General features: G+C 33.7%; 1 protein-coding gene across 1 annotated transcript; it reads left to right on the top strand.

Moving 5' to 3' along the window:
• Positions 1-202: 202 nt before the first annotated feature.
• Positions 203-25261, top strand: LOC145662204 (uncharacterized). Its single transcript, XM_081727538.1, has 4 exons — positions 203-379; positions 10186-10308; positions 18290-18423; positions 24768-25261. Exons 1-4 carry the CDS (start codon positions 281-283, stop codon positions 25069-25071), a joined length of 660 nt encoding a protein of 219 aa, XP_081583664.1. The 5' UTR covers positions 203-280; the 3' UTR covers positions 25072-25261.
• The last annotated feature ends 413 nt before the right edge of the window (positions 25262-25674 follow it).

Genomic DNA, 25674 nt, shown 5'->3' with positions numbered 1-25674 from the left:
TAGTTGTAAGCAGAAGAGAAATTTAATACGTAATATTCAATGCAGACTCACAATAGACATTTTTCAACTTCGTCCAGTCCAAGAAATCAAAGTTCCATTGCGAAGCACGTGAAGGAAAATATAATATATAACTATGTAGTATAAGCATTGATCTTATTGTTTTCACTTTTTCATAAAGAACGTTGTACATTTAGCTATTAATATGGGTTAGTAACACTGATGTTGCGTGAAAGATCAATCAATCTCGTTGAAAAAGAAGAATATAGTCAGCAGGTGAGACATGCAGAAGTGCAGAGCTTGTTTCAATACGATTAAAGATAATGAGTTTACTTCAATTGAGGGTCATGATCATCAACTGGAAGTGGTATTCAATGAAAAGGTAAGGAAAAGATTTTTGTCTTTATTTAATTATTTCTAGATATTAATATTTGTAATTGAAATCTTCTGAGCAATGGAACACACGCAATTTCCCTCCCGTACTACAAACATGTCTTATATAGGTACGTCACACAAGCAGCATTACGTATATTGATTGTACCTACATATGCAGCGACTTTTTGTTTTGCAAAATATAAACCACTTTTATCTTAGTTGTTATTACGAATAACACGTGCGATGACTGTTATACAAGCATTTGTATCACTTTTGGGAGATGAAGAACAATGGATGATATCAGTACACTTTGTATTTTGATTTGTTTTTTCTTACACATACATACATTACATACATACACACACACATATTCTTACAAATAAGTGCATACTATATTTTCTAGGGCAGTAGTTCTTCCCATTTTATCACATCCTCTTGCCTGTGGTCCCCTTATAATTTTTGGGTTGAAATGAGCTTGTGTGAGATTTTCAATGTACCTATTGCAAAAATTTAATATGTCCATCTATTTTGTACAGTAATAGAATCCATTTCTTACATATAGTGGATACAGTAAATTTCCTAAAAGCAAATGGATTAACAAAAAAGGATCAGTTTATTCACATTACAAATATTGAATCAGATCCGTCGTATTGTTTCGAATTGGAGGCTGATTGAAAATTTAAATCTTTATAACACCGTTAACTTTGGATCATATGATAAAAAAATAAAGCGATTTCTAATTTTGGTAAAAAAAAAAAACTAGGACAGTTGTTAAAAAGTTATTAAGTATTTTAAATGACTTGATAATGTGCGTCACGAAGATTGAATGGCAAATTGCCGTAGTAATAAAATCACACAACGCTCAGGTATCTCATCAGCTTTCAATTTTAATTGTATTTCAATACGCAGATTTTGTTGCATTTGTATTTTTCTGGTATTTCAACATGCAGTTCCTGTTAGTTTCATATAATATCTCTTTCATTTAAATTGATTTTTAAACAACTCTGCATCTACTCAAAATGTTTATTAGAGCTGTTTTTGTTGTTTTTAACAGTATGTATAGAAATTAAAATATGTCAATCAGAACAAAATTCAAAATCATATTTAAAAGTATTTTCTGATATTATATTCTAATTTTATTTCTTACGCTTGTCTTTGCAACACCCATGAAATTCTCTCGCGATCTCTATTTTGAGAAACCCTGTTCTATGGGAATAAGAACTACCAACTTTTATTACCAACGAACAACACACTTTTTAGTGTCGTAAACAATATGTTATTCTCCAATTTTAGTGATAAATATTTTAAAATATTTATCGTTTTCTTCAGGTTAGTGTCATGTATAGTAGTGGGCAATTTGCCGGGAATATATTTTCCTGGGATATTTCCTGGAAAATTTCCCAAAAATGGGAATATTCCTCGAAGGGAATATGTACATGCCCAAAGAAAATTGCATTCTATTACTATATTATGATTTCAAAGGTAAATTCGTTTTTCAATCACGGTATATGTATTACTATTATCTCCAGAATATTCTCCAAAATGTATATTCTGAACGCTATTACGTTTTTAATTATATTTAGAGAGTGCGCTTAAAAGTAGCCTATTTTTAATTATAATGTTTTATGTCAGTAAATATGTTGAAAAATAAACATTTGGTAGAGGAAGTTTACATACACCGTTAAACCGTTAAAATTAATATGTAAGTGGATTTTCTAAACTTGACCCTACTAAGCACTGATATTATAAACATATTGAACTTTTGAATGTTATAGACAAATTAGGTTGGGTAACTGCCAGAAAACGCATGTCTCACCATTTTATCAACATTTGCACATACAAATTTATGTCCACAATATTTGTAAGATACAGACTTATCTTTATAATTTTGCACGTAACATTGCCACACACGACCTTTCTTCCTGCCTATTTCTCGAAATTTCACGCGTTAATTCACATGTAAGAGAAGTCTGAGTACCTCTTCAGATATTCGAGTCAGAGATAGCAGACAGACCGACCTCTATTACTAACAGTGGTTCGGGGTGTATTAATAGTACTTCATCTCTATTTCTTCATAATTTCTATATCACTTTACAAACTGGTTCCTTTTCATCATTTATAAAATAGTACTTTGCTACTTTTTATTGCAAATGGAAATGGAACTTAAAAATCATGTTATTATTTAGTTATATCAAATATGGTCAACCAATCTTATTTTTTAACCTCCAAATCATTTAAAACCTAGAAGTAAATAATAATAAATGAAAATAAAGCAATTAGTTTTTTTTTGTCATTTTTAATCTTTTAATTCTGAAATTTAAGTTTTTATTCTTTTTATTTTTTAATCATATCATATATGTGCTAAGATGATTCCATAAAAAAGTTTCAAAAGATTCATAGGTGTAACTTACGAGCAATGGCACAATTTGTAACAAAATCTAAAACTTTAATTTAATTTAATGTTATTTGTTTTAAACAGTTGTGCACTATATATCAAATTAGTACCTCCGATAATTGTAATCGTTCAGAGTCGAATTTCATAAGCAGTTTTAAGAATATGATTTCTTTCTTTTTTATATTGTATCTATCTTATTCTGTTTGCACACATAACCCACTTTGCATTAAGTCCGCTGGCAAAACTACAAAACATTACATTCCTTGAACAGTCCACAATTTATATTTTACAAAATATCAAAATATAATTATCCACTGATATACGTTATTGTGATACGCCCCGCAACAGCATCCTCAAACCTTCGCCGAGTTTACAGACAAAAGATCTCCTCCAGTTCCTTACCAGAGGGTAGCGTTCCCAAAATTGATGCAACGTTCCCTCTTTGTACTGCCATACTGATACGTTGCAGTAGGAAAGAGGTTGCTCTAGCGTCTCCTGACGATAAATAAATGCGGTGACCAACTTGTTTTATAAAATTAAGGCCTTCGGGACCCATGAACCACCCGATTCGATAGCTATAGCGACAAAATTATATTTGTCGAGTAAATTGCTATACTTCCTGCGCTTTTCTGCTTCCCGGCGAGCAGCCACGTTGCCAGCTTGGGCTGAGGAAGAATGACGATTTGAAGGGCCGAAGTTATGTAGTTTCTCTATTTAGAAAATAAATTAGAAAAATGGAAATGAATTCCTTTCCGGGATTTTATAAGCCAGGGATAATTACCGGAATATTCCCATTTTTTTATTTTCCTTCCTACCGGAAATATTCCCATTGCCCATCACTAGTCATATATTGATTACTACATGCCCCGACTTTGCGCAATGCTATTAGATCAGAAAAAAGTAAAGTTTTTGGGTTAATTCGTGCCAGATGCGCACCAAGAGCTTTTGGTTAAGACCCCAATATTGTACGAGACACTACTTTAAAGTAGAACTGAACCGGTGTTATTTTATACCCAAAAAGGTGATAAGTAATTGTCAAATATTGTCACCTATGGACTGAAAAAAAAATGATATAATTAAATGACTTTCATGAGAAAAGAAAAACAACACATGATGAAAGTCCAACTCTTATGCTATTTCACTCGTTTCTCTGCTAAACAAGCATAGTTTTATTAGGAAAGTTTCCAAAAGTGTATCGAGTAACAATGTCTTCTTTTGGGTGGAGAAGGAGATCCGGCAGATCCTCCTCGTGAGTGCGTCCCTGTTTTTAACCATACTGTGTTCTATCATGTTTTCGCATTATTGTGTATCTCAACATCAGTTTTATCTTCATCAAGAATGTCCACAGATAGGTTTGTCCATGAGATTTTCTTTTGGGGCAGAGACACAAGTTTTATTGAAAATTGAATAATCGAACTTCAATTATCGCAAGGTTGTAATAGGGTATATATACGGGTATATGGTGTATATTTACATAACAGTTTTATGTGACCGGACCTGGTATAAATAATAGTAACTAGCACTTGCGGTGAAATCGAATTATAATGTGGAATGGATTGAGATTGAACCATAGAACAACATGTAAGTAATTTAATTTTGAACATGTACCTGCAGATGGGATACGAAACTTGTTTGATATGTGTCATTGCATTTAATTTGATTGGAAAGGCCAACCAGTTTACTCGAAAGTTAGAAAATGTGATATACTATTATGTTCACCGGAGCCATCATATAGTCCAGGTTATAGTTACCTTAAATATATGAAAGAAGTACATGGCCCTGGTTATACGTTCTTTTCTGGAAACGATGGAGCTTATAACTACCAAAACTTGTAGCATTACCCACTGGTTATACGATATATAATGATGCTTTTAGAACATTGCGAAAGATAATTAAGCGTCAATAACATTCTAAAATACAAAACCTCCTACTTCTGTTGTGACGAAATATACCTTCACAGATGATTGCATGAACTGTTTTCTTTTAATTTTATAATAAAACAGTAAATATTGAAATAGAAAGCTAAAATAATCACTTATTATCAAAATAAAAAATGAAATTGAGTAAAATTCAGTTTAACAGGAAAGTTCAATGGTTTCGTCAAAATCAATTCTTGTTCCGTCTCCTACATTTTAAGCGGAAATCGTAAATTTGGAGAGTTTGCACCCACCCAAAAAATGAGAGGATAGATACCACTTGATAGAATAGGTATTATCTTAATAGAGAGTTGCTGCACAGGATTAATTATAAGATTTTTTTTCCCGAAACGTCGCATGAGAATTTGCATTCACGCACATAATGTTGTTCAGCTCAATGAGATCGATCGACTTGTATATGTTACATTCTTTTCACTATACGCTAATGGTGTAAAATTTATTGGTGAAAATTCAGAAATCTTATCATACGTAATTCATGTCACGCCATTAATTACTGATTATTCAATTGACAGAAACTTGAGAGTTCAGAAGTGAAGGTGATGAAGCTTTTATTTTTATTAAAAATAATCAATCATATTTCACGCTTAACAACTAGTAATTTAACAACCGTAATTCAGCCTTTTCGACAGTGATTTGGTGTCATTATTATTAAGGTAATCTGAGACAGAATCACAACTAAACTCGATTTTATTACTGTACCGTTTAAAACAAAAGTCTAAGTACATGCTCCTCCTCCTCCTCCTCCTCATAATCATCATCATAGGTATTCTGCCATTATTGGCAGGCTACACTGAGAAAACTGCGTTCTCCGGATAGCGGTAAATTGTACAAATATACGGAATACTCTTGCTTACTACAGAAATCAGTACAGAGCATACATTATCCGTATGCTACATAGGCACTGCCATTAGATGTTACATCATGCCGTTGCAAGATGTCTGATATCTAGCAGTCTTCCTTATATTACATACATAAGTGTATGTTACTTTGATCACCTATATGTTACACACGTTCATTTGTATGTGACATCCTGACCGTCTATATTGTTTCGTACGAAAAATACGTATAGAGGGAACACTTATAAAGAAAGTATTATAAAACATGTGTTTCAGTTGTACGTTTGCTGTACGTTAAGTTCAAAAACTACAGGATTTACAAATGTAACATATGATTTTAAGTACGCCACATACGATTTTTTCTCAGTGTACTTGCCGCAATTGAGAAACTTCCATGTTTAAGTCTTTCGCTTACAGCTTCGTCTTCAAGTACGATTTCTCTCTTTTGATATCGTCCATTAATTGTAGTCTCCTTCGCCCCCTCCCTCTTTCCTGCCACCATACCTCTAGCACACCCCTCATGATACAGTTCCTTCTTAGCCAATGTCCCAAACAGTTTCCTTTCTCTTCTTAAAAGTATTTTAAATTGATCTGCATTACATTACAAGGAGTACATCCTTGTAATTTTAAAACGGCGAAAGGTATGGCACTATATCTTCGATAGAGGTAATGGGATTGATGCCACACGTGATAGAGCGTAGTAATAACACGAAGTCCGAAATGTTTGATTCAGAATGGAAGGGAGCGTATGACATATTGTTTTGAAAAAAATATTTTAGTACAAATACGAATATGAGGGTGTTAATTTTCTTACTTCGTTATTGTTAGTGGTATTACTACAGTTAGGAATTTTGTGTGCTGCGCCTTATTATTGTTGCAAATGAAATGTCCCAATTAGATTGTCTCATCAAATAAATACATAAATAAATAAAATAAACACAATATCCCAAATTTTGTTTTGGTTGCAATTTTTAAAATTTTTTTCTGAGTTCAAATATTTTTTACAACTTCTCTCAAAATCATCAACTCTTCCACTTTTTGAAATATTTTCCGCTCTTTTTCTGCATTTTGTTTCCTTACTAATTAAACAAGGATAATTGACTCTCTGTGGCATCATGTTATTTTCACTTCAGTGCATCCCGATACACAAAAGCTATTAAATAAAAAGTAAAAAGAGATGGCAACATCAATTTATTCAATCACGGCTATTACCAATCAGTATTACTGAGCACATTTGTACGTAGAAATATTGATGTAGTGATCCAATGGATTGATTAGAGGACTTTATTATACCTTGTTTATTTCTTAAACTATACGAGAGTAAATCTATAGTTTAACGTGCGATTCTAACGATATGACGTCTCACCTCGAATTGAACCCAAAATTTCTACGGTAAATATACGTGGTACCAATAAAAGTTACTTAGTGACTAGAGATAAACCCTCATTGAGAAAAATGAAATCTTATATGAATAAATAGTTTTCTGTGTCAGTGACTTTAATAGCATTGTGTTTTGAGACTTGTTTTAGGCAGGCTTCTAAATACATAGGTGAACGTTGAACCCTTAGATATATAGGATGAAGTTAGTTTTAGTAATATTTAGAGTATATTAGTATTTATATTTGAAATGGCCCCAGGTTTTACTTTTGAACTACGAAAGAACAAAAGGAAGTATAATTATGATGATTATAGGTGTTCTTCCATTATTGGCAGGTCAGTTGCCGTAGCGGAGAAGCTTCTATGCTCCACGCTCTTCAGATAACTCTTCGTATAATGATGGTGATTGTGAAAAAATCAAATTCAATATTTCAAAGGATTTACACGTTTCCTGGCCTATTGATACAGAAAAAGTGATTTTTCAACATCTATCGGTCTGTTTGTCACTTCGTTTTGGTGTTTAATTAGGTAGAGGTTACACCGTTAAACATGCCTGATCTAAAATTTGAATATAAGGTTTTTATGTAATTGTCAGGTTTATGTTTGATTTTTCTTTCTATCCCTAAAAGATAGGATGATTTACTGAAGGGTGAAAATAAAAAGTAGATTTTCTAAAAAAAAAAAATCTAACAATTTTGCTTATTTTAGAAATCATACTTTCAGAAACAACTACACATTGTAATGTAAAAATGATAAGTAATTTATCTGCGAAAAATCGAGAAGTAGTTTACTCTTGCGTTGAGTTTTCGCAACAAAATTTTCTCAACAACGATTCAGGTAATTTTGTTCATTAATCATAAATACATATGTCGTTAATAACCTGGTAATACCGATTAACATATTGTTCTAAGGACATTCAGGAATGGTTTTTATTTATGAACTGTGTTTCTTTTTTCTCTCTCAAAATATACTTCACAATCGACTCAGACAATTGTTCATATTTCGTATAGCTCGATAATGTTGTGTAAATTTCTTTGTTATAATAAATTCACATGAGGTAGTTTACTAATGGGCATGTGTTTGTTCTCAGATTCTTTTCATAATAATGACTGAAGCAATATTATTCTTATTTCACAAATACAAATTTTATTAATTTTACTATAATGTTTCATAAATAGGTTTCTTGAGAACATCTACAAAGTGTAATTTACTTTAGGGCTGAGATTTTTGACACTTTCGTAGAATATGAATCATCAAATTTTGTTGATATTTTCTATGGGGGCGCTTTTAGCAAGTGTCTAGGGACGCAAAAGGTCTCAATCTGACCCTGATCAAATTAAGTATTAGATTGAACAATACTGCTAACTAACTAATTCTATGTCCCAGGGATCCCGGAGGTTCAATGCCGCATTCACGAAAGCTCTCCCCTGACTTCTATCCTTAGATAACTAGATCCAGTTTCTACTTTGTATTCCTATTTTTGCGAGATCCATCTTAATATTGTCCCCCCATCAACGCCTAGGTCTTCCTAATGGTCTTTTTCCAATTGGTCTTGCAGTCAAGACTTTGAAAGCGTTTCTACTTTCTTCCATCCTGGCTACATGACTTGCCCAGCTAAGCCTCCTAGAGTTGACCCTTACAATGTTTGGTAAACCTTATAAATTATGTAATTCCTTGTTATGAAGTTTACGCCATTCCCCATTCCCGTTCCTCTTGGGTCCGAATATTCGTCTGAGGATCTTGTTCTCAAATACTTTCAGTGTATGCTTTTCCCTCAGAGTAATCGACCATGTTTCACAATCATAGAGAACAACAGACAGATTTCGCGACGACAAGAGATTTTGAACCGAATAATAACACGGCATCCCTGCTTTTAGTCGACATTTAATTTCTTCGTGAATATGATTTTCGTCTGTTAATATTGATCCTAGATATTTGAAAATATTCACTTTTGTCGAAAGTATTTTTTGATATTTTAATGCATCCATAATTTACACACAGTATGCAAATAAACAAATATTGTATGTGAATAGTATATAACTTGATCAAATTCAATGGCTAACTCTTGAATGACATACAAAATTAGGTTTTGTCCATTTTCTCGATAACTGTGCATGAGAATTTAACCTCACGCATGTAAATTTCATCAACTCAATATGGTCCACCGATTGGTGTTAATCTTATCTCAGGGTAATATTATAGTAGCAGCAAAATGAAAGTATGAGAGTTAATCATATTTTCAGACTATTCCGTTAACCATTCTGTAAACTGCCATTTTCCCAGTCCTAGTGAAAGACTTACTACACTCTACTTTATTATCAATTTCTTCTGAAATTTGTGGTAAGGCTAAGATAATAATAAGTTTTCTGCTTTTACTCGAAAATTACTGGGGCCGCGGTGACTTAGTAGTAGAGCGTTCACCTATGGTGCATGGGGTCATTGGTTCGATCCCAGCTTGCTGGAACTTTGTGGTGGACAAACACCGTATGGTTTGTTTTCTCGGGGTTCTCTTGTTTTCTCCCACTTTCTTCATTCCATCATTTCATTCATTACTCATCCTCATCGTCTCATTTAGACTGGCCTGCATAATCGTGGGACGTAAAACTTAAATATTTGATTTCATTTAATTCTAAAATTACTCCAAAGAAAAGAGTTATGCTCACTTAGATTATTTTGTTAACGCTAATGGTATTTTTCATTTAGTATTGCTTTCACCTTCGGAAATTTTGCTCTAGTTACTTACTAATAATGATATTCTAGAGTTTGAAATTACCCACGAGAGAGACAAAGTACTCCTGACGAGATGCAATATCAGGGCAAATCTTTCTCAATTGAAGTAGAGACACTTTCCGACACGAGACGTCTTTTTTATGACAACACTTATAGTCGATATCAAAATACAAGCAAAATCATACGTGAGCACCAAGATTTTAGCGGAAGTTCTTGAAACACGGAAGTTTCACAGTTGCGGCATAAAATACAATGACATCTTTGAGTTTAACGTTCCAGGTTTGTGTGCGTTAGGCTAAGGGAGGCGATTATAAAAGCAAGTGAACGATAATGAAATAATTGGTGGAATGAGAAAGTGAGAGGAAACAGGAGAACCCCGAAACAACCCACGGACACGATGTTGTCCACCACAATCTCAGTTGCAGCAAATGAATTGCAAATAATCACAATACCTACATTGATGATGATGGTTATACGCTATATAGTTACTCGATTTAGCAATCTATTATCTAATATCAAACTTCCAATTTGATTTCAGATTGACTACGGAGACCGAAGTCATCAGAATGTCCACTCGCAATGCTTAGAAACAATTGAGAAAGCTTATCTCTTGATTTTAGAACACAGAAACGGTGTATCTAAAGAAAGAGAGGAACACAAGGTAAGGAAAACTGTTAGATTTATGCATTATTAAATTTACAATATTACCATAATACCAATACCATACCATAAGCCATATATTAAGGGATAGTGGAACGGTCAAAAGAGATTGGCAAAAATACAAAATAACAGACCAAAAGACCAAAAATTGGAAACCGAGTGGTAAAATCAATTCAAAATATACATATATATAAATTGAAATAAACGGCTCCTAAGCTCTGAATTTGCAGTCACTTCTACCGTTCTTGAAAATTGCAAAATATGGAATTCGTGTATTTGGACATCAATTTTTCTTTGAGCTTTGATCATAAGTATCTTTACAAATTATTTTGATAGAAACTAGCCACAAAATACTGAAAACATAAGAAAATTCAAAAGTGAGATTTACATGAAACGACAAAAGTATATTTCCCTTGGCTCCTACAACTCCATTAGGTCGGATGAAGTACTTTTTCCTGGATATATCTACCCAACTTACACAGGCCGGTAGCCAGCCCCAAAATTTAGGGGGGGCCCGGTTGAAGTTAGGGGGGACCCGATCCAACCATATTATAGTCCATCACCATATTATAGTTCATTTGCAAGCCTACTGTGAAAATTTTAGAGGGGTCCAGCAAAAATTTAGGGGGGGCCCGGGCCCCCTAGACCTCCCGTGGGCACGGGCCTGAACACCTAACATTTCCACCATTAGGTGACAGTTAGTCAGAGTGTAAAATATTGGAACAGAGCTTTCCTGGGCAGTTGATGCACAAGAAGTGCCTCCAAGTAAAGATTGTTAGGAGTGTGTTGTCTAATCAGTGCCATGTATCAATGATATTATAATTACTTATGTGTGTATATAAGGTATTATTACACTAGATACTGCATTAAGAGTTTAAACAGAAAAATAAATAAATAATAATCCTTATCATACGTGAGTTAGATGAAGTTAACTGAAAATATGAAATCTGGAACAATTGAAGGATGTTAGTTTGTAAACCTTTGTTTTCATTAATAAACATAATTCAATTTAATGTCAGTCTCGTGATTTCAATGTCTCTTTCCTTCTCTTCAGGAGAAGATCTTGCATATCACTTTTTAATATAGACAACATATAAATTGATGCATGTTAATATTTTAGGACCTGCAAAGTTTTGGAAACAGGAATCCAATGCGATAACCAATTACCTCCGTCGATCACTTGCACATAAACTGTCAGCTACTTGAAAACCTTTCATGTAAGATTAGTGTAGATACTAAGGCCTGTATGAAGAGACGGTCATTAGTTGGACAACTCTTCATTTTCTTCGTAAACTCAAAAACAAGTGAAATAAATCTTTCTCAATGATGAACTTGTCTCCAAAGTACCTCAAGTTCCAGCGGACTAGTAAAAAGAAACGATGGGACATGTTATTCTGTAATTCATAAAATTGTATCAAGACGAGCAGGAATATTAGTCAGGTTTCGAAATATGTCAAAGTAAATTATACCTCGCAAACTAATGTCCTGCGTAACTAGTAGTTATATTTATGAAATTCACATAAAGGACTTGTAGTGCAGTGTTATCAAACGTAGCTGTAAGAGTCAAACTCAAGTCCTGTCATGTCAAATAATTTTCTTCTCTAACAGTAAGTTTTATTATCTAGGTAATTCTTATTATTACTTTATTATTATTATTATTATTATTATTATTATTATTATTATTATTATTATTATTATTATTATTATTATTATTATTATTATTATTCACAGTCATTCGAACCCTACACTATTTTACTAATTGAATCTAGTTTCCATTCATTATTGTGACGTAAAATAAAATATGACTTTTGTTTAAAATAAGTTTATACGTTTCATGAGCCCTAACTTCCAATTATACACCGCAAATTATGTCCTCGTTGACTCCAAGGAAAATCTGAAAAAAAAAAAAAATGTAACTTGAAGTTGGAGTCACTCTACCCAAAAGTGAAAACAGTTGACGAGCCACAGACACGAGCGGGAGAAATGTATATAAAGCCTCAAGGAAACTATAACTTTATTTGCTTTAATTTCTGATAATATAGAATGCTGCTAAATATATACTTTCATAGTATGAAGATAAATTTAAAGGAGTTATGGTTCTTAATTAATATAGAAATGAATATAAATATTATTGTAACTATATATTTGTTTACTTACTCTGAGTAAGACGTAACGTGAGATATTTCCTGAACAACGAACCCCAAAACAAATTTATTGGTAAAGTCGGTCTTATGCAATGTTATCCTTGGTCATCAAATTTGATCCTGGATTTTTCCTGAGGTGCTTATGTAAAGACTGCTGTATAGCAAATACCAATGGTAGGATTAAATTGTCAACAGCAAACAATTATTGCTCACGTCTCAATGTTACGCAAATCATAACTGAAGAATGGATGACGCTCTGACGTTTCTAGAGAAACCAAAGGAGAGTACGTGTACATCTATTAGAGTAAAATTACAGTTTTGTCCTGCCTATAAGGTCCGGCGATTTTCTCTTTCAGAAAAACGAAACTGGAAGATCCTGTTACTATTGGTTGCCGAGATATGGTGTTTTTATTGGCATATTTTTAACTGAACACAGTGTATACACCTTATAATTGGTTAGTCAGAAAGTATCACTTTAGTAATATACGAAAGAATAATAACAATTGACACCTTAAAACATTTGCAAGGCGCATGTCTAAAAAGGACCGTTTGGTAATTACACACTTTACTACTTTTCTAAATAGCTATCATGAAGCTGAGAGCATTTCTGGTCGAGTTCAACAAACTTTCGTAAAGCCTGTGTGAAGATATCTCCGAACCGAGACTTCCGTTAGTAAAATATTGTCTTGGTAACTTCCCTGTCACTGAAAATGAGAAGTTGGCAAGTTTTTGAAGTAAAAAAAAAAAAAAAAAAAACTTGATGGGTAATGAGAAGTTTTTGGCGATACACATTTGCTATGATATCAGTAGTGATGAGCAAATGCAAGACCAAGACCAAGACCGGGGTGGTCTTGGTCTTGGTCTTGCACACCCAGTCTTGGTCTTGATCTTGGTCTTGCACACCCAGTCTTGGTCTTGCTTGCAAGAGTCTTGCAAGTTTTGCTTTTAAGAAATCTTATGTTTTTCATAGGTAAATTTTACTCTGGATATAAGGGATAATAAATTCTACAATGCTCCAATAGTAACGGAAATACAATATATGTTTTTAAATGTAACATAGTTTATCTTCGTGTAAGTATGATAATAGTGTACAACATAAGTGATGACCTTTATTTTTTATTGGGTGCCCACGCTTCGCTTATCTTTTTATATTTTTTAACAGATCCAACACTCCACAGTTTCCGAAACTGGGGAAGCTACCCCTTAGACGAATGAAAGAAAATCAAAACGGTACAGATAACTGAAATACCATGAAATGCAAAATTATTTTTACACTCTAAAGGTGTCAGATTTTTCTTTTCAACCCCATTAGCTAATTTTTGTGTTAAACAAACTTATAATTAAATATTGAGATTTTGTTTTCCTGATTCCAATGGAACAGAAAAATGGACATTACGCAAAAGCGATGGAAAAATTACAGACTTTCGAAACCTCAGCATGGAGAAAAATGGAGAGAATTAGATGTGTTGAACGTAAAACGAATGAGAGAGTGTTAGAATTATTAGCAGTAGGTGAAGAAAGAAGAATTTTAGATATTGTTAAGAGGAGGAAGAGGAACTGGTTAGGATATTGGCTGAGGAGGAACTGTATTATGAGGGACGTGCTAGAGGGTATGGTGAAACGAAAGAGAGAGAGGGAGAAAAGGAAATTGTAGTTGAAGTAAGATATTAAGAAAATTGCTACATTAAGACGAAGAGACTAGCTGAGGACCACCGTACATCGAGGTTTCCCAGTTGCAGCAAACAACCAGCCGATAATGGCAGAATAGCTTTGATGATGATTATGATGATATGTTTAGCATATCGACAAAAAAGAGAGAAAAAATAAAATAATTATTATAATCAAAACTTAATATTTTAGAATAATTTGAGTGAAAACTAAAAACGACTCATCTGTCTGTCTGTCTATGTCTTTTCTATAAACTCAATTTGTATAAATACTTTTGACCTATATTAGAAATACAAAATAACGACATCAAACTACAAGTTATTTAAAATAACTGTATAAAATCAGTCTCACTTGTGAATATGGATTACTAGCATCAATTACCCACTTCGTTGGGTTAAATTTTAAATAATAATAATAATAATAATAATAATAATAATAATAATAATAATAATAATAATAATAATAATAATATGTTTCGTTAATCAGTCACTTTTCATTATTACTAAGCGCTTTCTGATATCTGTCATTTTCGATTATTTTTATATTTCTCTCCCCTCCTCCTCCCCAAGTTGCGGGGCTGAATTTGGGTTTAAACAGCATTAGAAACATCACTGTTCATCTTAGAGACACCGAAAACTATAGATTCGGCACTAATATCGGCCATTTTCAATAAATTTATATATCTCCTCTTCCCCTATGTTGCAAGGCACGGCATCGGAAGTGTCACTATTCATCTCAATGACCTCGAAAACCATGAATTTGACATTGATAATAATTGTCATTTTCAACAATTTTTATATATCTCCTTCTTCCCCCTTCCCCAAGTTGCGGTGCTGAATTTGCATTTAAACGGGATCGGAAGTATCACTGTTCACTTTCGTGTCCCCAAAAACTACGAATTCGACACTAATATTAATTTTCGATCATTTTTAGATATGTCTCCTCCCACCGCCAAGCTACGGGGCTAAATTTGGATTTAAACAGCATCGGAAGTGTCATTGTTTATCTCAGCGACCCCGAAAACTATAGACTCCACTCTAATATCGGTCATTTTCGATCATTTTTAAATATCTCTCCTCTCCCCGGCCCCTAAGCTCCATCGTCAAAGTCCGAACTTCATCTATGTTGAAAATGTGATCGAGATCGGTTTGGTTGGTTCAAGAGTTATTAAGTTTTATTTATTTTTGTACACTTCCTCTTCCCTCCTCCTATTCTTAGTTCTATTATCAAAGTGATATACAAAACACCCCAAGTCCGAACCTCATCTATGTTGAAAATTTCATTAAGATCGATTGGCTGGTTCAAGAGTGATGAAGTCACAAAGACAGTCACTTATACTTTTATTTTTTACATATATCCCCCTTCTCCCCAACCCCTATGTTGCACCGTCAAAGTAAAATGATAAAAATCGTGAAAGGTCTGAGCTTCATCTATGTTGAAAATTTGATCGAGATCGGTCGGGTGTTTCAAGAGTTATTAAGTTGTATTTATTTTTATATATACCTTCCTCTCCCCTCCTTCACCCCTAGGTTCTACCATCAAAATGAAACTATAAAAAAACTTTCCAGTTAGGTACCTCATACATGTTAAAAAATTGATTAAAATCGGTCTGGTTTCAAGAGTTATTAAGTCACAAACTTAGTAACTTTTATTTTTATTTATTTTGATTTTTGTATACCTCCCCCTCCTCCTCCTCCCATACGTTGCTCCTTCAAAGTGAACTGATAAATAACATTCCAGGCCCAAACCTGATCTATACTATATTGAAAATTTGATCGATCTCGAGCTGGTGGTTCAAGAGTGTTCAAGAGATTGGGAGTCACAAGCATAGTCACTTTCAATTTTATAATATAGACTTACTGTTGTAGTGTAATGTTATATCGCTCAATCCCCTATGTCCCGTATGCCTAAGGAGGCTAAAAATTATATGAATAAACAATTATTCAACGTATAAGCATCAGCCCATGAAATCAAACTTACGGTCACATGCACTAAGTTTTTGTCAATGTCATGAAAATGTTATTTCGATATTAATTTTATGAGCACACATTAAAAATTTACAACAGATGCTTGAGTCTCATAGCCAAGGCCATACTCATGTAGGCAGTACCTATGGTGTACGGAATTACCGATGTTCAATGCTACATTTATCCTCAGTTTTGTAAGAAGAACACCACTAGTATGCTTTGAAATGAAATGAAGTATCTAGTTTAACGTCCCACAGTAATTCACTAACGCTAAGGGAGACGGTGATGATGAAAAAAGACTGAAATGGTGGAATTAAGAAAGTAGGAGGAAACGGAAAAAACCTAAGAAAACCCACGCACACGATGTTTGTCCACCAAAATAGCTTACATTGCCCAAGATGATACCTGTGTGGCTTGAAAACGAGCAATATCTACATAAAACGCGAACAACCAATTCAGGAAACGATATACTGTAGCTATATGCTACAGGGGCAGATCGACTCACACGGATTGCATAACACTACTGGGAACACATTCACTCTAGTGTCACTTTTACTGAAGTAAAAAAAAAAATCAAGTAAAAGATGTAATGAATTTTCTCCTTTTTTACATTGTATAAAAAAATTCAAGTAGTACCAGTACTTGTGCAATACTCTTGCGCAAGAGTCTTGGTCTTGATCTTGGTCTTGCAGGTATGGTCTTGGTCTTGGTCTTGCAAGGCTATTCGTGGTCTTGGTCTTGGTCTTGGTCTTGCATGCAAGACTCTTGGAAAAACTTCAAGACCAAGACTCTTGCGCTCATCACTAGACATCAGCTGTATACTGTCCTCTTTTGTACAGGTACAGTTTTCAGATCAAAGAGCTCACTACACATTTGTTATTATTCTATAACGACAGTCATTTCAACTTACTGCTACTGGCAGCTATGCAATTTCACAGTTTTACCTTTTTGCAGTCAAAGAGTAGTAGAGCTTCCTTCCACGCACGAACAGCTTTCATGTTAAAAAAAGACATATTTTCTGACATATTCCCTGAACTTATGACCAAAAGTTTCGTTTATTTTTGTTTTCCGTTTTCTAACTAACACTTCTGAAAGACATCAACAATCCTTAAGTTGCTTTTTCATTCGCAAATTATGTTGATATCACGAGAATTTACGATACAAATTTTACATATATATTTGAAACTTGAAACATGTACGTGGTGTGAACGTGAAATAGTGCATTTCTTGTACTATACACTTTCTATATACTATAAATTGATATATAGTAATAATATCTGTAGTCTTTATGATCTAAAATGTATTTTATGAAATGAAAGTTTGAAGTAGAAGTGAATTTAAATTTGCTGTGAAAGTGGGACTTTTTCAACAAATCGTTGGTCATAAACTAGATTTGTCTTCTTTAAAGTTTGTATCTAGGATAATTAAATATTAGATTCATTAAGAAGTTTCAATAATTAACATAGTAACATACGAGGTGCATCCTGAAAGTAACTATTCCACGCGTCCCATAATTTGGAAACCGTATGTTGCGCGAAGCAACTGCGTGCACGTGATAGAATAAGATCCTAGCGTGACGAATGATTCAGCGGAACTTCCCTACTGCTACCAGTAGCGTCGTGACAGTGGTTGAAAATGGATGTTCCTATTCCAGCTCCCGCCACGTGTGAAGTACGAGCAGTGATTTAAACCTCTCTGTGTAATCGTAAAATTAGGAAAACATAGTGTACTATATCAAATTCACCCAATTCACTCATGGATGTTAGAATTAACATTTTAAGGGAAAAAGTGATAGGTTTAAAGTAAGTTATAGAACTTAAATTATCATACGTGCAGTTTTATAACATTTCTTCAATTTACCTAGGCAAATTAATTTTTTTTTAGAACATTCACTATGTGTTCTTTATCCAGGCAACCCCTTAAGCTTTAGATAGACTCTTGGACACCACTTACATCATTCTTACAAAACATTGCGCGAAATCACATTTAGTGGCAATAGTTCGTTGGGAGCTGATTAGTTTACTCCAATTATCAATTCGGCTGCTCCGTAGTATAGTTCATTTTCAATATAGGTCAAAGTAGTTTAATTTACGATTTAAATTTAATGATTCAACCGTACAATTTTATTTTCAAGAAGATAAGTAAACCGGTTTTAAAGTATAATATTTTAGTATTTATAAATCTTCAAACACTTTTGTTTCAGAATGTCCATAACTTGACATCCCGAAAGAGAAAAACATTACCTAGGAGCGTCAAATGTGACAATGACAGAGGATCCTTAAAAGCTCAAGAAGCGAAATCTGCTCAATCTTCCAACAAGTATGAGAATAATGAAAGGTATTGTACATAGTTATTTCATAAATAGAGTCACAGATTTAATCACCGTTTGACAATACTGATTGTGCATAAATAATTGCATCTGGGTATCTGGGTGATTCCTGAGCTGTTCACTCTTTAGGAACAGCTCGGACTATGGCCATTGGATACCTTGTTCCAAAAGAACATAACACGAAAAGGGATACATCCTCGATCGCAACCGTTGCAGAGATATAAGCGTGAAAGATTAGAAATTGAGCTGCATACTATGTATTACAAAGTCATATTCCGGGTCAAATTTTTCGGTAACGGTCGAGTAAGAAAACTCAGCGAATTCATATCAAATTAGTGGGGAGCACAGTACCTTTTGAATGAAAAATTTGTTTCTTCGGGGTACTCGGAGGGTCCCAGGCAGAGTCCAACTCAAAATGGAACCGGAGGTCAAGTAGCATATTGTATGAAAACTATTGGTAAATAAAAGAAGTTAGAACAAATCTCAGCTCTCTACGATATCCCTGTGCAACCGGTCAAAATGTCAATATAACCTACATTAGAAAATTTATGGCCACGCTTCTGAATCCATTAAGTTGCGACAATAACAATACAGAAAAAAAACATTTAAAAGTGCAAGGTATTGAAGTAAAGCAAATTGCTGCAGAGTCTCTCTCTTAAAAGCACTTATATTTTATTTCTGCACCATTATTCCCGTTTTCTCAAATCCCACTCCTCTCCAAGTTGCCTCACAGTTTCAAGGTTACTCCTCTTAGACTTTACCATCATGTTTCTCGTTCAGCAAATCCCCCGATACAAATTTCACAGTGCAATCTGTGAATTTGGGGTCCCGATGCGCGAAGCATATACCGTTGCCTTTTGACCTTCTCACCCTCCACGACGATTGCAATCCTTTCTCTTTTAGGACACAACATCCAATGGTCATGGTTATTCTATGGTCCATTGGCCATTCGAAGTCACACTTATACTTGGAAAAGGTCCGTTGTGTGACTCTGTGAGAGACTGCAGCAATTTGCTTTACTTCAATACCTTGCACTTTCAAAGTGTTTTTCTGTTTCGTTATTGTCACAATTTAACGGATTTAGAAGCGTGGCCATAGATTTTCTGTATTGACATTTTGACCAGTTGCCCATTTGCACACGGTTATCGTAGAGAGTTGAGATTTGTTCTATCTTGTTTTATTTAACAATAGCTTTCATACAATATGCTACTTGACCCCCGGTTCCATTTGCAAATTTTGGGTTGGACCCCGCCTCGGACCTTGGGACAAAAATTTTTCATTCAGAAGATGCTATGCTCCCCATACTAATTTGATATGTATTCACTGAGTTTCCTTACTCGACCATTTCCGAGAAATCAGACCCTGAATATGACTTTGTAATGTATAGTATGAAGCTCAATTTCTAACTTTTCACGCTTATATCTCCGCAACGGTTGCGATCGAGGATGTATCTCTTTTCGTGTTATGTTGTTTTGGGACAAGGTATCCAACGGCCATATTCTCGACTCGAAGTCAGAGTTACACTTGGATAGGTTCCCTCGTAAGACATTATTTGCTAAAGGACATGTACTGTGCAAGAGAAACATGTAAGCACAATTTAAGTAAATTTGCTCCGAGAGGGAGATGAACCACTCCGACGATATAGAAGGTGTGCCTCCACGAATGATGCTCTGGAGAAACACTGATCAAACTTTGTATTTCTTATATTACTCGAGCCAACACAGAGAAAAAAGGCGTATGCGACGTACGTGAAACTGTAGGTTACATGAGAAAATCCTGTAGTTTTCGGACTTAAGTACGATTATATAAAACATTCTATATATATATATATATATTGTTACGTGCGGATATTTTATCCACACTTAAAAAAAATCTTAGAGTGTTTTACCTGAGGAATATGCAACCCGAAATAAAGATGTAATTTCTTTTAGCGCCTCTGGCGGAAAGTGCTGAATTACGTACCTATGACGGTGCTTGAAGAGGAGGGCTTAGCCATTCGATTGCTACTGTGCAAGTGGGCACTATCTGTTCTACTATATTCAACTGTGTATAAGGTTATTATATATATATATATTACGGGTTTTCAGAATTAGTGAATTTTACCGTTTATTCCTAAAAAAGAAATCTATATTCGGATATTTCTAAAGTATTGGTATCTAATTTCTGAATAGTGTTATTTCGGTTTGGTGATATTGTGGGGATGAAAAGTTCTGTACTGTGACACCCACTTACTTAAATCGGGAGTGAATGGAATAAGATATCACTTTTGTAAATGGGTGAGTTGTTATACTAATTTGTTATATTCTCTGATTTAAGGTATTACATTAATTATTACTAAATATATTTTATATCTATTTGAATTATAGAAAGGTGTGTTATTAAAAAAAAAATTGAATATAATTTTTTTTAAGAAAATTAATTATATGGAATTGTGGTAGGGTAGATGCTGCTACTCTATTAGACTCCTTAAATATATTTACAGTAAAAACAGTTTTATCCAGTATAAAAATATATATATATATATATCAGGATATAAATTTACATATGTAGAAACTACTATTCTTGTTCAAATCCATTGAAAGTAGAGATTGCTTGATTGAATTATTGTTATAAAGTTTTCAATTCACTTATATAACCTTTTATTTCAATATCCTAATAGCATCTTTATGATTATTTATATCATGGTTTTTTTGTTTTGCTAAGCTGAAATCCTATAGATGGGAATTATTATAGAACATATAGTTAACATTTGCACTAGGAGGATCTCGCCTAATTTCCCTCATTTAACAATAATTATTGTAGGGCATGTTTCCCTTTATAGATATTTGTCCTGGTCATTAACGGCCGGTGGCCCACGACGGAGCCATACCTAAGGCACGTTACAATATATATATATATATATATATATATATATATATATATATATATATATATATAAACTAACTCACTCTATGGCCTATGGAACCCGGAGGTTCAATGCCGCGCTCACAAAAGCTCTCCACTGACTTCTATCCTTAGCTAACTGCATCCAGTTTCTACTCTGTATTCCAATCTCTGCGAGATCCATCTTAATATTGTTCTCCCATATGCGCCTAGGTCTTCCTAATGGTCGTTTTCCGATTGGTCTTCCAGTCAAGACTTTGAAAGCGTTTCTACTTTCTTCTATTCTAGCTACATGACCCGCCCACCTAAGCCTCCTAGACTTAACGACCCTAACAATGTTGGGTAGACCATATAAATTATGTAGTTCCTCGTTATGAAGTTTCCGCCATTCCCCATTCCCGTTCCTCTTGGGTCTGAATATTCGTCTAACACAAACATGTTTTCTAATTTTTCCGCATAAGTGATTCATTTATACGTACTTTCCATAGAAAGAGCTGCATATATGCGGTAAGAATCTCATATACAAATGGACTTATAACATAAAGTTGACGTATATAATAGACGGGGAAAATATGAGATGCCAAATATCCCGCATCATTATAATGTAACATATAAGCGGGAAAAGGTGTGTATGTATGTAGCATATGGATAGTGTATGCTCCGTAAAGATTTCCGTAGTAAACACATGGTTTCCATATATTGGTACAAATATCGCTGTCCGGATAATGGATTTTTAGTGTATTGTAGTCGAATACTTAACATGAGGACATAAGTTTGATTCCTTGTGTGGGTACGGAATTATGGCGTAATGAATTTAGCTCTAAAAAATCAACGAATGGTGGTTCGAATCATGTTTATTTTATTTGATTTGATCATGATTTACGTTTCTCTGTTTAGAGACATTTTCAGCAGCTTAAGTACATGAGACATGCACCTATAGTTTAACGTTTGATCTCAACCACATTCGCTCCGCCGGTACTTCAACCCGGGTCCCTACACCAAAATCGGTTACACTAACTGCTGGAACGCCCCCATCCGCTAGCAGCTCAAGGTAACCAAAGATAATTTAAAAAACTACAAAATTAAGTATTTCTGATTCAACCTAGAATTCCCAGCAGAACTTACATCGATAGAAATAAAAATTACTAGTTCGCGTTCCAGTCAATAACCCAATGTTCATACAGGTCGAACATAAATGTGAAACAACAAATAAACAACAAATCAAACACCATATATTCAATTTAATAACAATTTTGTTACAACGATGAGGCAGCTGTGAATTTACGATTATACGTTAGATAATCCCACATTCTCAGCAAACAGGAGGAAAGAGAGAAAAGTCAAATTAAATGTTTTATAAATCTATAAGACTTCTTCAAAAAATCCTAACTCAGTTCAAATTGACGCCAAAACTAGAATTAGTGTCATCAAACGAATTCGAAACATTGTATTATGTGCTTCGAATTCGTTATATTCTCGACAAAATCCATCTATTCCCAAATCTCTAGAAAATAACTTTAACCAATACAATTTTAACAATTTAAACAATTTCGTATTTAGTCAAATGTTTTTCTACAAATTGTTCAGATACTTTAGCAACAACAATTAACTTATTTCACTCGAATTTCAAGTCATAAATTCCTATCTTTATCACATCAAATCGAATTAGTATCATTATCTACATTTTTTGAAGCAAAAGATCCAATATATTTCAATCAAAAATTTTATTGTAGGTCTTATAACTGTGGAACTACATATATTGTTACCAAATTCAAACTATCATTAAACTCAGTATGATGTGCTTATTCCGTACAAAATACGAAAACTAGATTCAGGTGCCTTCAAAAATTTTGTGGTACCTGATCCTCTTTATCAGAAGATCAGAAATTTTTTAACAAAGATGTTCTTGTAGATATTACATCTGAATAATTACATATAGCCTACCAAAACCCAAACTATCAGTTAACAAAGTATAATGTATTTATTCCGTAGAACACACAAAAACTCGATTTACGGTTGTTCAAACATTTTGACCATCAAATTGCACTACCAGGTTCCATAAAACTCGTTTACTTCCAAAAAGTAGCAAAAAGGACAAAAATCCACAAAATTAATAAGTAATTGAAGCCGTGATTTCTATAATCACACAAGTCCAGCTGAAGAGATATTAAGAAACTCAATAAAAACTAAATATTTGTTGGAATTGTGAACTTGGAAATCTGATTTTTCAGCAAACCGTAAGTATGAAAAACGTCTGATTTCCAACTTCAAATTTCTAACAATTCTAACATTCAGTTTATATTGAGTTTCTCAATATCTCTTCAGCTGGACTTGTGTGGTTATGGAAGTAACGGCTTCAATTGCACATGAAGTAATAGCACGATCGAGGAACACAATTATACATCATGAATAACACTATTATCCGAAACCACACTTGTCTTTCGCACATTATATTACTCCATTAAAGACATGCAGCATTCAACATAATAAAGCACAAGTTCGAACCGAACGTAACAGCAGAAGTAAAAGGGAACAAATCACAATCGATGCAACCTCTGCGCGACGAAGCTATCAACTCGTGATGGTAAGACTAATGATGGGCAAATTTCAGGAAAAATATTTTTCGGGAATATTTTCCTTCGAATATTTCCGAGAAGATTCGCAAAAAGGGAATATTCTGGGAATTTATGTACAAACACAAAGGAAATTGCTTTCTATTATTATGTTATGATTTAAAAATTCAATTAGTTTTTTTTTATCACATAATACTTATTACTGTTGTCTCCAGAGGATTCTTTAAAATGTATATTCTGAACGATATTATGTTATTTTATTAATATTTCATTATATTTACAGAGTACGCATTAATGTATATTTACTTACAATATGTTTTATGCGAGTAAATATGTTGGAAAAACATTTGGTATAGCAAGTCCACAACGCTAAGCAGTTTAAATTTATATGCAAATGTATTTTCTACACTTGACTCAGTTCAGTTTTACTATACGGATTCATAGATTGTAAAATGTACAGAAAAAATAGAAGTCTTTAATTCGCATATTTTATCTCAAGAACAGAATCCAACCAACCCCTGCGGTGCTTCTAACCCGTTCCTCCTCCTCCTCCTACTACTACTACTAGTACTATTACTTATACTGTAGATCCGTATAGTAAAACTGCACGATTGACTCTATTACTGATATTATAAACATATTAAATATTTAAATGTTACAAACAAATTTTGTTGGGTAACAGCCAAAAAACATGTCTCACCATTTTATCAGCATTTTTGCATACATATTAGTAACAATCTTCTCCACACGTTGTCATTTTACGAATTGTTTGAGAAACATTCACTTTCAGTAATTATCCATCTCCATTAACTCAAAGAAGATAACCGTAGAGAGTAAAACATAATGATTTAATTTAATTCTACACTTATGGTTAATTACTTTCCTTTTCTTCACAGGAGATACAACAGTACAGGAAGATCACGAATATCATCTACTTCCATTTCTGCGAAGAATGTTCCTCCTTGGACAGAGACTGGTTTGGATTTAATCAAGAAGAAACTCAGGAATAACAAACCTTTCTCTTTGGAATTACTGTTAGTAGAAAACACTAACAATTACATGTGTCCTGAATGCATGGAAGTGTTTACCGAATATATGATCAAAGAACATCTCACAGATCATCATAAATTACAACCTTGTTTTGACACAAAGAATGATGATGGACCATCACGACCAAAGAGGAAACATACACAAATCTAAATCTACCTTTTACTCAAGGGTGGACTGGCTATATAAAAAAGAGCGGTGGTATGAATTTGGGAGAGCGCCATACCAAATGATCGGTGTTATGCCATAGATAATTTCTATTGTTACAGACATCTCATATTATGTCTAAATCAAAATTAATTTTTAACTGTAACGTAAGATACAAATTTGAAATAAAGATACTTTAAAAAAACATATTTTTTGTATTTTTGTTTAACATTTATGAATAATGAAGAAAATATTGTATTAAAAATGCAATAAATAATTTCTTATTTAGATATTTATAGGCAAATTCTACTATAAGATACATTAAATTTGCAGGAATCATTTTAGTTCTGTTATCATCTCATTCGTTTTGACAAAAACGACACAGTCGTCGATTTTAGCCAAAATATACCTTTCTAAATTAATAAAACATAAAATTTCAAAATGTTAGGATTAGGTTTAGGAATTAGATTTCTGGGTTGTCGGCATCTAAAGTTATTTACCCGGTCAAGTATATGAGCGCCAAAAATCTTCGCGAGCACACTATCTGATAAAAGGGAAGGAGGAAAGATTGGGGAAGGAAGGAATGGCCTGGGGCCAGTTTGTTAGATG

The sequence above is a fragment of the Thermobia domestica genome, chromosome 10, assembly GCF_964235325.1.
Source record: "Thermobia domestica chromosome 10, izTheDome1.hap1.1, whole genome shotgun sequence".
Taxonomy (NCBI): domain Eukaryota; kingdom Metazoa; phylum Arthropoda; class Insecta; order Zygentoma; family Lepismatidae; genus Thermobia; species Thermobia domestica.
The sequence above is the reverse complement of the archived record's forward strand: the minus strand, read 5'-3'. Positions and strand labels throughout refer to the sequence as shown.